Source organism: Mesoplodon densirostris, chromosome 9, assembly GCF_025265405.1.
Source record: "Mesoplodon densirostris isolate mMesDen1 chromosome 9, mMesDen1 primary haplotype, whole genome shotgun sequence".
In the NCBI taxonomy this organism is placed as follows: Eukaryota; Metazoa; Chordata; class Mammalia; order Artiodactyla; family Ziphiidae; genus Mesoplodon; species Mesoplodon densirostris.
In genome coordinates this window covers 10,191,149-10,205,285 of record NC_082669.1, presented here as the reverse complement: position 1 = coordinate 10,205,285, position 14,137 = coordinate 10,191,149, and the positions used below count along the sequence as shown (strand labels likewise).

Sequence of the window (14,137 nt, the reverse complement as noted above, 5' to 3'; positions counted from 1 at the left end):
TGTTTCTTTCAAACTATTTTCCCAAGGTCTTTAAAGAAACATGGAAACTTGCCTAGAAAAAAGTTTTTTCTTACATAAGTCAAAAGTCTGTTTTAATAAATTTCTAAACGCCTTGATGGCAGAAGCACATGTGAGAAGTGTCAGAGTCTCAAGGAGTTGCAATTTCATTTGTGAGTTGAGGTTTGTAATTGTAAAGGCAACTTTCATAATCCTAAATTTTACTTCCACAATCTAGAATTCTCTGCACTGGAAAGCCTGCTTTCTTAAACTGTATGTATGACAGAGACCTCTGCTTCTTTCAATTGGATTTTAAATAATTAAATAATCAAAACCGGTGACTTTAAATGATAAACTTTTATTCTGAATATACTGTTTTTGCACAGGATTTAACACAACATTTTCTGGGATTATAAATATTTTTATAACAGTAATATACAAATTTTTACAAAATGTTTTTATCGGGCTAATTTCCACAAAAGTGTCAAGAGAACATAATAAAAGGGAGAAAAGATCTTTTGTTCACAAAGCCACTTGGCCTTTTGCATGGATGCACACTGAGCACTTCAATAAAAGTATCCCTAATAGGATCCAACAACATACAGCACAACAAAAAAGACAGCTTTGTCAGGTCACACTGTAAACTCAATTGGCATCTATTCAAGACAGTATCCCATTAGTCTCAGTGGAATTTCTTTGAGTTAACCTTGTGAACTAGAAATAAATTAGATGAAACTTGGTAAGGGTTGCCTAAGACTTTGAAATTCTGGAATTTTTTCAAGAAATCAAGAAACTTCACACTTTTGCTTTACTGATTTGCTCTTTACAGAAATGTACATGGAATAATAGCAATGTTAACATTCTGCTATGGGAAAGCGACACACATTCCAGATAATTGTAAAATATTTGAAACTGTGGGCAAGTGAAACCATCATTCCATGCTATGCTTAAAGAAAAAGTCACAACATCCATTTTGTTACACTAGGTCAGACTCTATACCTCTAGACACTTTAATGTCAACTAACATGATTAATGGAATAGTTCAGAGTTTTAAATTAAGACATAGAATTTAAGCTTTGGTGGAGAGAAAGATTTAAATGAGATGTAAAATACAAGAGAGCATCAAATAAGCAAGTAACACTTGGGTTGCAAAGGTCACTTAAAAGGGATACTGCCTATTTGAACCCTGTAAGGCCAGTTTTAAAGTTAATAAAAGGAATATTATAGGAAAACTTACAAATGGCAGCAACACTGTCTTGTTTTTTCCAAGTTAAGCAATGACGCCTCAAGCATTAGAAACATGAAAAAAGATCATACTAAAATCTTATAGGCCCAGTACCTAAAAGTCTCTTCAATCAAACTTGCTAACTATGTCATGTTAAAAACCTGTTACAAATATGGACCACGATTGGTGTTTGGCAGTAATGCTGGTTGTTCAAATGAAGAAATATAAACAAACCATTAACGCAAAGTTCATTCCTGTTATTCAACAGCAATGCAAGACTTTGGATTCTGTTAGTGACAAACTACATTAAGCTGCATGAGCATAGCAAAAATTAAGTAAGCAAAAGGGGTTTAAAAGCTTTTTTCTTGATCTCTTGTACTGTTTAGTCTTTGAATATAGGTATTTATAACAGGCTGAAATTTAAGTTCTTGTCAACAATAGAACTCAAAGAAAAATCCTAAATTAAAGATAACAATTGGATGGGACGAGTGTTACTGTCTTTCAAAAAATTACGCCAAATGCATGAAGAATAGTATTAGGCACAAGAACAAAGTTCTAACCCAATTTATTAACGTATGTGAGAGCATGTTCTTACCCAATCTATTAACGTATGTGTGGTTGTTATAATATATGTTTATTTTATAATAGAAAACAAAGGATCACGGCAAGACTTGTGCATGTAAATATATTTTGATGGCAAGTGAAATCAAATAGGACCCTGCCAAGAGATGCCAAGTTTAACTGTGATTAACACAACAACAATGTAGTTGATGAAAACATCATTTCAGTGACATTAGCCATGAAAATATATTTAATAGAATTTAAAGATAATTTTAAGGTAGTTTGTTGTATGCTGGAAGCAATTCAGTTGTTTAAATATGCGTCATTTATATACACAAACTAACATAACTGTATATTTCGATATCCCCTTCCCAACACACTCATGATTTAAAATAGTCTAGCAAAAGTTAACAATAAGTTTTAAATATTTAATTAACAAACAACATGATTTAAACATATTGTTATTAGACTGAGAAATTCCATATTTTTTAAATCACTTTGGTGTTTTCTAAAATGTCAATATCAGTTACAAATGAGACTACAAAATCACAACAGTGCATTAGAAATGGTAACTGATGTCAACTCTTAGAACAATAGTTGGCAAAGTGATTCCATTTTCCCCTCCCCCCATTTTTAAATAAAAAAATATTTTAAATAAGGAAATGTACACAAATGGTACCTAGGGTATATTGGTGGTGGAGGAAATTACAAATGTATGCAAAGCTAAAAACAAAACAAATAGACCTTTTAAACTATGCTAAAGAATTGGTTATATCTTTGATATATGAAGCATATTAAAGCATGCCGGATAATGTTAATAAGATTTTTACTTAAAAATGGTATATAAGAAAATTTCCAGCATAGACACACACCAATATTTGGCATGTTTGAAAAAAGAACAAATGCATTTTACCATTAAAAATATCTGCATACTTCCAGCCTTCAGCAGAATTATTCCCTATAATTAGTTACACATTCATTGTTTTTACCCTTTCTTCAAATACTGTTTACCCCTGAAAATAATCTTTAAAAGCATATATAAATTCTGCTACCATATTACTCTATAACGAAATATCTGCTTTACTACACTAACCATTTTCACTAATGAGGCTGTATAAAAACAATTTTGATTATTCACAATCAAGTATTCGTGTGCATACATATAGATTCAAGGTTTCCTATTTGTTCAGATTATTGTAAAACCCTCATCAAACTGCATGGAAATTTTGGTCAAGTGATCATACCATTTAAAACAGAGGGAACAAAAGCAGCAGCAGCAGCAAGTTTGGGATTGTACGTGCTGCTATTCCAGCGAATAAAGAGGAAACCTAGGATGAATCTTCATTGAGAACATATATGTACTCTTCAAAAAATAAATGTGTCAAATCTGATTTATGTACTTAAAATATCTGTACATAGGTTTTCAGGCAAAAGCACGAATCTGTATAAAATCCATTAATTCCCATTTCGCCATTTACCTAATCCAATCATTCAGCATTTACACTGCACAGTATATTCAGAGTAGTTTAACGACATTTTAAAAGATGACTTAAGTGCATTACATTGCAAGGTTCAGATTCTTACATAACAATAATGTCACTCAGTTAACTCTTCAATGGACTATACTCTACAGTAAGAGAAAAACAAACCGAAAGTTAAAATAGCAGCAACATCATGCAAAATACCCTTGGTAACCAAAGTTCATTTATCACAAGAAAAAACATTTCCCCTCCCCCCAACAAGCTTTCCTTAGAGCATTTTGAAATATCTGGCTAGCACTACAGAACTTTACTGTGAACAAAAAGAACATTACATCAAAGCGTTTATTAAGGGCTCACATTTATGAGGAAATATGTCGCATATTAATTCTACCCTCAAGCACCTTTAATTTCTTAGTTATTATTTTCAGACAACCAATTCATTACCCCACCAAAACTTGGTCATCATTTGTGTTATATTTCTGGCAGAGAAGCCATTCTTCATAAAGCATTTTATTCATGGCAATTTTTTTTCGTAGAAAATAAGCCATAATTTCTATTTTGACAGATTACACCAATGTTAATTATCTCTCTCCCTCTCTCTATGTATATGTTCAATAATAATTACTCAACGCAGGAAATAATTTTGAACAGAAGAATAAGGAAAAAATAACTCTTTCTTTTCCCCTAGAGATTTTCTTGGTAAAAGAACAAGGATTGCAGCAAGTCAGAATTCCAGGTCAAAATCAAGATAATTTGTACGATTCATAAACAACTGTGTGGGGAGCCCTTTTACATGTAATCACCAACAATGCAACAACAAATTCTCAAATTTTCCAATAGAGAGCATGTATAGTATTTTGCTTTGATGTTATATATAGATGATGCAGGGTTCACACTTGAGGATCTGACACCCTGACATGCAGCCAGCGGGTGCCTTAAGAGTCTGTGTCTTAGAGTGATGCCGTGGGATGGGCTGAGCTAGTGGTCTGCTGATTCCACAGTTGACCCTCTTTTAATGCAATGGAGGGCTCATGTTTTGGCAGGGTCTGGAGTTTAATATGCAGATTTGATTTTAGAAGGTCATAACTGGTAGTGTCTGCTGCCAGATAAAAGCCAAAGTAGTACACATTGGATTCCGATGATGGACCATAGGGAGGGACTTAACCCAGAAACACCCCCGCAGTCGGTATAATCCTCCTGTTGGAAAGAAAAGGAAAACAGAAAACTCCTGAAAAATATTTAGTAAGACATCTCCCAGAGCACGCCATGTTTAGTCCACTTCTGAACTCACCTTATAAAGCTGCTTTAATTTTAATCCAGATAAATTACACTGTCCTAGATTTTACTGTTCAACAATTTTAGATAAAGCCGTTTTCCTAGTACCGTTTGAAGAATGCTTTACATTTTTAGTTGTAGATTCTGATGATTATGAAAGGAAATACTTTAATAATAAATGCTGTTTTGAGTGATATTCCAATTTCTAAATTGAAAAACCTTACTTTCACAGTATTAAATATCCTTCTATATTTATAAGATATAAAAATAAAATTTCATAGTCTATTATAATTCCCAAGAATTATGATATTAGCAATTATGCTCAATAAGGCAAAGTTTGAGATTGGTAAAATAAATAAATTTGAGAAATGAACTTCTATTTTTCCTATCCCTTATATCCAATTTCAAACGTGAATGTATCATGCTGCACATGTAGCATCTGGACCTTCATCAAGAATTAAAATGAAGAATAATGTAGTTGAACCCTAAATGAAAGGACACTCTGAAAACTTATATCCAAAATAAAGAGCTAAGCTAGCAGGAGAGGTTTATCCTGTTTAGAGAACCATGAAATAGAAACTACATATTTGCTCATTTGGATCCCCCCTGTCTAGTGGCAGATCATTAGATTCCTTGTTAACACAAAATTATTCTTTACCTTTTATTCCTAGGTTCTGTATTCTGTAACATTTTCTGCATCCTTTGATTCCTTTAAATATACTGAATTTCATTAAAAAAAACTTCCTATCTTAAGAGGTACAAACTATTAGGTTAGAATAAGCTAAAAGGATATATTATACAACACGGTATATAGCAATATTTTATAACTATAAATGGAATAAAACCTTAAAAATTGTGAATCACTGTATTTTACACCTGTAACTTAAATAATATTATAGGTCAACTATACTTCAATTAAAAAACAAGAAAACCCCCCTTCTAATTATTTTCCTAAACATCTTTCAAGAATTCACTAATCCAAGGTTCATCTTCCAATAATCAAAACAATAGGTTATATAAGAAAATAAATGTTCTAGTCTGAATAATTTTACAAAGACTCTGAGCTCCCAGAGACTAAAACATTGGCTCTTTTTGCTCATTAGGGTTTAATACAGTGCATGCCACCAAGTAAATAACATTTCCTTCTTGAATTGTATTCTAAGGCAGCAGAAATCTGTTAAAGAGAATTCTGAGGAAAAAAATCTATTAAGGGATTTTTATTTTTCAAATCCCAGAAGTGGGATTGCTGGATTATATAGTAATTCTATTTTTAACTTTTTGAGGAACCTCAGTATTGTTTTCCACAGTGGCTGCACCAATTTACACTCCCACCAACTAAGTGTAAGGATTCCGTTTCATCCACATCCTTGCCAGCATTTGTTATTTCTTCTCTTTGAGATAATAGTCATTCTAACAGGTGTGAGGTGATAAGTCATTGTGGTTTTGACTTATATTTCTCTGATGTGTACTGATATTGAGTATTTTTTCACATACCTGTTGGCCATCTGTATATCTTCTTTGTAAAAATGCCTATTGAGATCCTTTGCTTATTTTAAAATCAGATTGTTTATTTTTTTGATCTCGAGTTATATGAGTTCTTCATATATTTTGGATACTGGCCCCTTATCACATACATGATTTGCAAACATTCCCTCCCATTCTATGGGCTGTCTTTTAATTCTGTTGTCCTTTGCTGTGCAGAAGCTTTTAAGTTTGATGTAGTCCCACTTTTTCATTCTTGTTTTTGTTGCCTTTGCTTTCTTATGGTGACAAGTCCAAAAAGTCATTACCAACACCAATGCCAAGGAGCTTACTCCCTATGTTTTCTTCTAGGAGTTTTATGGTTTCAGGTCTTCAAGTCATTAATCCATTTTGAGTTGATTTTTGTGTACAGTGTAAGATAGTGGTCCAGTTTCATTCTTCTGCATATGGCTATTCAGTTTTTCTAGCACTCTTTATTGAAGAGACTATCTTTTCCCCAATGTATATTCTTGGCTCCTTTGTCATAAATTAATTGACCATATATGCATGGGTTATTTCTGGGTTTTCTATTCTGTTCCATTGATCTGTGTCTTTTTTTATGCCAGTGCCATACTCTTTTGATTACTGTAGTTGTTTAATCTAGTTTCAAATCAGGATGTGTCATGCATCCGATTTTGTTTTTCCTTCTCAAGAGTGCATTGGGTATTTGGGTCTTTTGTGGTTTCATATATGTATTTTAGGATTGTTCTAATTCTGTGAAAAATGCCATTGAAATTTTGATGGGGATTGCATGCAATCTGTAGATTATTTTGGGTGGTATGGACATATTAACAATTCTTCTAGTCTATGAGACCTGAATATTCTTCCATTTATTTGTGTTGTCTTCAGTTTCTTTCATTAATGTCTTATCGTTTTCAGTGTATAGGTCCTTCACCTTCTTGGTTACCTTTATTCTTAGGTATTTTATTCATTTTGATGCAAATACAAGTGGAATTATTTACTTTCTTAATTTCTCTTTCCGATAGTTCATTATTATGGTATAGAAATGCAAATGATCTTTGTATATTAGTTTCGTATCTTGTAATTTCACTGAATTTGTTTATTAACTCTGTTAATAAAATGTTAGTTTCTTGATGGAGTCTTTAGGACTTTCTATATATAATATCATGTAATCTGCAAATAAAGACAGTTTTAATTCTTACTTTTCAACAGGGATGGCTTTTATTTCTTTTTCTTGCCTATTTGCTCTGCCTAGGACTTTGAGCACTATGTTGAATAAAAGTGGTGGGAGTAGGCATCCATATCTTCTTCCTGATCTTAGAAGAAAAAGCTTTCAGCTTTCACCACTGAGTATGTTAGCTGTGGTCTTGTCATATATAGCCTTTATTATGTTGGTGTACATTCCCTTTATATCCACTTTGTTGAGAGTTTTTATCATAAATAGATGTTGAATTTTGTTAAATGCTTTTCCTGCATCTCTTAAGATGATCATATGATTTTTAGCCTTCATTTTGTTAATGTATGTATCATATCAATTGATTTGTGGATTTTGAACAATCCTTGCATTCCTGGAATAAATCTCACTTGATCATGGTGTATGACCCTTTTAATGTGTTGTTGAATTAACCCTGATAATATATTGTTGAGGAATTTTTCATCTATTTTCATCAAGGATATTGGCCTAAAATTTTCTTGTAGTGTCCTTGTCTGGTTTTGGTATCATGGTAATAAGGCTGGCATTGTAAAAGTGAATCAGGAAGTGTTCATTCCTCTTTAATTTTTTGGAAGAGTTTGGAAGGACAGGTATTAATTGTTCTTTGAATGTTCAGTAGAATTCACCAGTGAGGCCATCTGGTCGTGAACTTTGTTTCTTGGGAGGTTTTTGATAACTGATGCAATCTTCTTACTACTAATTGGTCTGTTCAGATTTTCTATTTCTATTTTTTCATGATTCAGTCTTGATAGGTTGTAGGTTTCTAGGAATTTACCCATTTCTAGGTTGTCGAATTTTTTGGCATTTTACATTGTCTTGCTATTTCTCCCTTTAAGTCTGTTAATTTTTACTTTATATATTTAGTTGCTCCTATGTTGGGCGCATATTTACAAATGTTTATATCCTCTTGTTGGATTGACCACTTTATCATTATGTAATGACCTTGATTGTCTCATTACAGTTTTTAAGTCTATTTTGTCTATGTATACCCACCCCAGCTTTCTTTTGGTTTCCATTTGCATGGAATATCTTTTTCCATTTCAGTCTGTGTATGTCCTTAAAGTTGAAATGCGACTCTAATACACAACATAAAATCATCTCCTGTTTTTTTAATAGATTCTGTGACTCTATGTCATTTGATTGGAGAATTTAGTCCATTTAACATTTAAAGTAATTGTTGATAGATGGTAATTATTATTATTACTACAATTTTGTTATATTGTTTTTGAGCTATTTTGAAATTCCTTTGTTCTTTTTCTCTTATTGCTCTCTTCATTTGTGGGTTGATCATTTTCTATAGTGGCATGCTTAGATTCCGTTCTCTTTATCTTTTGTGTATCTACTATAGGTTTTTGCTTTGTGGTTATTATAACAACTGTTATAACATATTTTATGTAAGCCTCATAATATTTAGTGTTATAAATAAGTTGATAAGCCTCATAGTAAGTTGATAACAGCTTAAGTTCAAGTGCATTTTAAAACCCTACATTTTACTTCCTCCTCCATATTTTGTTTTTGATTTCACAATTTACATATTCTTAGTCTGTGTATCCATTACTTATTGTATGACAGTTATTTTTTACTATATTTGTCTTTTAACATTCATACTAGATATATAATTGATTAACCCACTATCATTACAATATTAGATTATTCTGAATTTAACTATATATTGGTCTTTACCAGTGAGATTTATACTTTCATATATTTTCCTGTTACTAATTAGTGCTGTTTTGTTTCAGCTTAAAGGAGCACCTTTAACATTTCTTGTAAGGCCAGTCTAGTGGTGATGAACTCCTTTAGTTTTTGCTTGTCTACAACTCTTCATTTTGCCTTCAAAGTGGAAGGACAGTTTTGCTAGGTAGGGTATTTTTGGTTGGCAGGTTTTTTTCTTTCAGTACTTTGAATATACCATGCCACTCCCTGCAGGGCTGCATATTCTGGTGGAAAGATCCTGGTAGCCTTAGAGGTTTCCTTGTATGTAACAAGTTTTTTTCCTTGCTGCTTTTAAGATTCTCTCCTTGTCATTTACTTTTAAAAAAATTTAATATTTTATATTAGAATATGGTTGATATACAATGTTGTGTTAATTTCAGGTGTACAGCAATGTGATTGTTTCACATAGACATATATCTACTCTTTTTTCAGATTCTTTTCTTACATAGGTTATTATGGAGTGTTGAGTGGAGTTCCCTGTGCTTTACAGTAGGTCCTTTTTGATTATCTATTTTACATATAGATCAGTGTGTATGTGTTGATCCCAACCTCCTAATTTATACCTCCCCCAATGTTTCCCCTTTGGTAACCATAAGTTTGTTTTTGAAGTCTGTGAGTCTGTTTCTGTTTTGTAAATAAGTTCATTTGTACCATTTTTTTTATTCCACATATAAGTGATATCGGATGATATTTGTCATTGTCTGACTTCATTTAGTATGATAATCTCTAGGTCCATCCATGTTGCTGCACATGGCGTTATTTTGTTTTTTATGGCTGAGTAATATTCCATTGCATATATGTGCCACATCTTCTGTACCCATTCTTCTGTTGATGAACATTTAGGTTGCTTCCATATCCTGGTTATTGTAAATAATGCTTCTATGAGCATTGGGGTTCATGTATATTTTCAAAGTGTGGTTTTCTCCAGGTATATGCCCAGGAGTGGGATTGCTGTATCATATGGTAGCTCTATTTTTAGTTTTTTAAGGAACATCTGGACTGTTCTCCATAAAGGTTGTACCAATTTACATTCCCACTAACAGTGTAGGAGGGTTCCCTTTTCTCTGCACCCTCTCCAGCATTTATTGTTTGTAGACTTTTTGATGATAACCGTCTGACTGGTGTGAGGTGATACCTCATTGTAGTTTTGATTTGCATTTCTCTAATAATCAGTGATGTTAAGCATCTTTTCATGTGTTTTTTGGCCATTTGTATGTCTTAGCTATTTATTTTAAATTAATTTTTACTGGAATATAGTTGATTTACAATGTTGTGTTAGTTTCTGCTGTACAGCACAGTGAATCAGTTATACACACACACACACACACACACACACACACACACACACACACACACACACATATATATATATGATAACATATACAGTTATCCACTCTTTTGTAGATTCTATTCCTGTATAAGTCCTTAGAGTATTGAGTAGAGTTCCCTGTGCTATACAGTAGGTTCTTGTTAGTAATCTCCAAATTTATCCCTCCTGGCCCCCCATACCCCATAGTAACCTTACATTTGTTTTCTACATCTGTGACTCTACTTCTGTTTTGTAAACAGGTTCATTTGTACCATTTTTTTAGATTCCACATATCATCTGTATGTCTTCTTTGGAGAAATGTCTATTTAGATGTTCTGCCCATTTTTTGATTGGGCTGTTTGTTTTTTTGATATCGAGCTGCATGATGTCTCTTTTGGAGATTAATCCCTTGTCTGTCACTTTGTTTGCAAGTATGTTCTCCCATTGTGTGGGCTGGCTTCATTTTGTTTATGGTTTATTTTGCTGTGCAAAAGCTTTGGAGTTTAATTAGGTCCCATTTGTTTGTTTTAATTTTCATTACTCTAGGAGATGGATCCAAAATATCTTGCTGCGATTTATGTCAGAGTGTCCTGCCTCTGCTTCCTCTAAGAGGTTTATAGTATACAGCCTTACATTTAGGTGTTTAATCCATTTTGAGTTTATTTTTGTGTATGGTGTTAGAGAATGTTCTAGTTTCATTCTTTTACATGTAGCTGTCCAGTGTTCCCAGCACCACTTATTCAAGCGACTGTCTTTTCTCCACTGTATATTTTTGCCTCCTTTGTCATAGATTTACTTTTGATAATTTAATTAAAATGTGTCTTTGTATGGGTCTCTTTTACTTTAATTGAAAAATATTTGAAATATAACATTGTGTAAATTTAAGGTGTACATGTTAATTTGATAATTTATGCATTGTAATATGATTTGCCATTAAAGTGATAATTAGCACCTCTATCACATTACATAGTTGTCCTCTTTTTAGTAGTTGGAATAATTCATTTTTAGTCTCTTAGCATATTTGATGAATATAATTGTTTTCTGTATTCACTGTACTGTGCATTAGATCTCTAGGGCTTATTTACTGCTTGTTGTAAGACTGTACCCTTGAACAACATCTGTCTTATCCTCTAACCCCCATTCCAGGGTAACCACCATTTATTTCTGTTTTTATGAGTTTGGCTTTTTAGATTCCACACACAGTACTTGTCTTTCTCACTTAGCATAATGTGCCCAAGGTCCATCCATGTTGTTGCAAATGGCAGGCTGTCTTCCTTTCTCATGGCTGAAAAATATTACACTGTGTGTGTAAGTATAAATCCCACTCCTTATTTTATTCATTGGTTGATGGTCATCTAGGTTGTCTCCATATCTTGGCTACTATGAATAACGCTGCAGTGAATGTGGGAGTACAGATATGTCTTCAAAATCCTGTTTTCATTTCCTTTGCACATATACCCAGAAGTAGAATTGATGGATCATGTGGTAGATTAATTTTTAATTATTTGAGAAACCTCCATATTGGTTGCAGTAATTTACATTCCCACCAACAGTGTATAAAGGTTCCCTTTTATTCACATCTCCCCAGCACCTGTTGTCTCTTGTCTTCTTGATGACATCCATTCTAACAGGTGTGAGGTGATAGCTCACTGTAGTTTTGATTTGTGTTTCCCTGATGATTAGTGATATTGAGAATCTTTTCATGTGCCTCTTGGCCATTTGGGTGTCTTCTTTGGAAAAATGTCTAGTTTTTCTGCCTTTTTAGTTGGATTATTTGTGGTTTTTTTTCTTTTGTCTTTGAGTTTTATGAGTTTTTAAATATATTTTGGATATTAACCCCTTATCTGATACATGGTTTGCAAAATTTTTCTTGCATTCTGTAGGATGAATTTTCATTTGGTTAATCGTTTCCTTTGCTGTGCACAAGTGTTCAAGTTTGATGTAGCCCCATTTGCTGATTTTTGCTTTTATTGTTTGTGCTTTTGGTGTTATATCCAAAAATCACTCTCAATTCCACTGTTGAGGAGCTTCCTCTCTCTGTTTCTACTAAGTTTTATAGTTATTAGGTCTTGTGTTAAATCTGTGATCCATTTTGACTTAATTTTCTGTGAGCAGTAAGTTAGGGGTCCAATTTCATCATTCTGCATGTGTTTATCCAATTTCCCCATTACCATTTGTTGAAGAGACTATCATTTCCTCATTGGGTATTCTTGGCTCCACTATCAAATATTAGTTGACTGTGTATGCAGGGGTTTAATTCTGGGCTCTCTTCTGTTCTGTTAGTCTGTGTCTATTATGCCAGTATCCTACCCTATTTTAAAAATTACTGTAGCTTTGTAGTACAGTCTGAAAACAGGACATACAATACCTCTGGCTTTGTTCTTTTTCCTGTGAAATGCTTTGACTATTTTGCAGACTTTGTCACTTCATATAAATTTTAGGATTTTTTTTTCTATCTCTGTGAAGAATGGCCTTGGTTTTTTGATGGGGATTGTGTTGAATCTCAGGTGACTTTGAGTAGTACAGACATTTTAACAGTCAGTTCTTATGATCCATCGGCATGGATGTCTTTGCATTTGTTTGTGTCAACTTCGATTTCTTTTAGGAAAGTCATGTAGTTTTGATTGTACAGAACTTTCACTTCCTTGGTTAAAGTAATTTCTGGGTATTTCATTGTTTTTGATGTTATTGTGAGTGTGATAGTTTTATTTTTCAGACATTTCATCCTAGTGTATAGAAATGCAACCGATTTTTTATGTTGTTTTTATATCCTGAAATTTAGTCAAAGTGTTGATTAGTGCCAACAGTTTTTTACTGGAGTTTTTTATATACAGAATCATATCATGTGCAAATAATGACAGTTTTACTTCTTCCCTCACTATGAGTTTGGAGGTATTACCTCTTCCTCACTTGGTTTGGATGTATTTGGGTAACTCTTATTTGTAACTCTCTGGGCTTCCTGGATTTGGGCATCTGTTTCTTTTCCCAGGTTAGGAAAGTTTTCACTCATTATTTCTTCAAAAAGTTTTCTGCCCTTGTCTGCTTTTCTTCTTCTGGAACACTATAATGTGAATTTGGGTCTGCTTGGTGTTGTCTCATAAGTCCCTTTAGCTATCTTCACTCTTTTTTTTAATTCTTTTTTCTTTTTGCTCCTTGATGGGATGAATCACTGCCCTGTTTGTGAGTTTACTGAGACTTTCTTCCACTTCATCCGGTCTGCTACTTGAATGCCTCACTATTGAGGTTTTCAATATAGTTGTTGTAGTGTATTCTTTGGCTCTGTGTCTTCTGTTTGGTACCTTCTTGTGTTTTCTTTGTTGAAATTCTCAGTTCACGCATTCTTGTCCTGACATGGTGACCATCTTTATGACCAAATTTTGAACTTTTTCTCATGTCAGTCATTCTTCTCTGTTTTATTAAGGCCTGTTTGTGGAGTTTTATCTTTTTCTTTTAAAACATATTTTTCTGTGTCTTCATTTTCCTTGACTCTCTGTGTTGGGTTTTGTGCATTAGATAAAAGAACCACCTCTCTCCATCTTGAATTGGCTTTTTCTTCTTGGCTCCCCATAGTTGAGGACGTGCTAACATCTGTCAGTGTCCCAGTGGGGAAGGCTTCAGTCAGCATCAGGTACAGGCTGATTGGAGGCTGGATTCTCAGGCAGCAGCTTTCAAAGCATGCAAAAAAGACCTCTTTCAGGGAAAGACTGAGAGACGGGCATTTCTCTCCACTCCCTCTGTCCTGAATTGAGGGAATAGCCAGTTGAGAACTATTTGTTTGCTATGGTCCAGGATCCTTTGGTGCTTGTGAATGCCAGCCCTGCTGGTTACCAGAGCCAAGTTATAAAGGGGTGTGTCCTTTGGGCAGCCACCTCAAAGGC

General features: G+C 33.6%; 1 protein-coding gene across 3 annotated transcripts in view; it reads right to left on the bottom strand.

Annotated features, from left to right (window-relative positions):
- Positions 1 to 339: 339 nt before the first annotated feature.
- Positions 340 to 14,137, bottom strand: part of CACNA2D1 (calcium voltage-gated channel auxiliary subunit alpha2delta 1) — a 505,032-nt gene continuing 491,234 nt past the window's right edge. For all 3 annotated transcript variants that reach the window (XM_060107477.1, XM_060107475.1, XM_060107476.1), the window contains one exon: positions 340 to 4,461. In XM_060107477.1, coding sequence (XP_059963460.1) covers positions 4,345 to 4,461 — 117 coding nt within the window. In that variant the 3' untranslated portion in view covers positions 340 to 4,344. The remainder of the gene's footprint in view (positions 4,462 to 14,137) is intronic.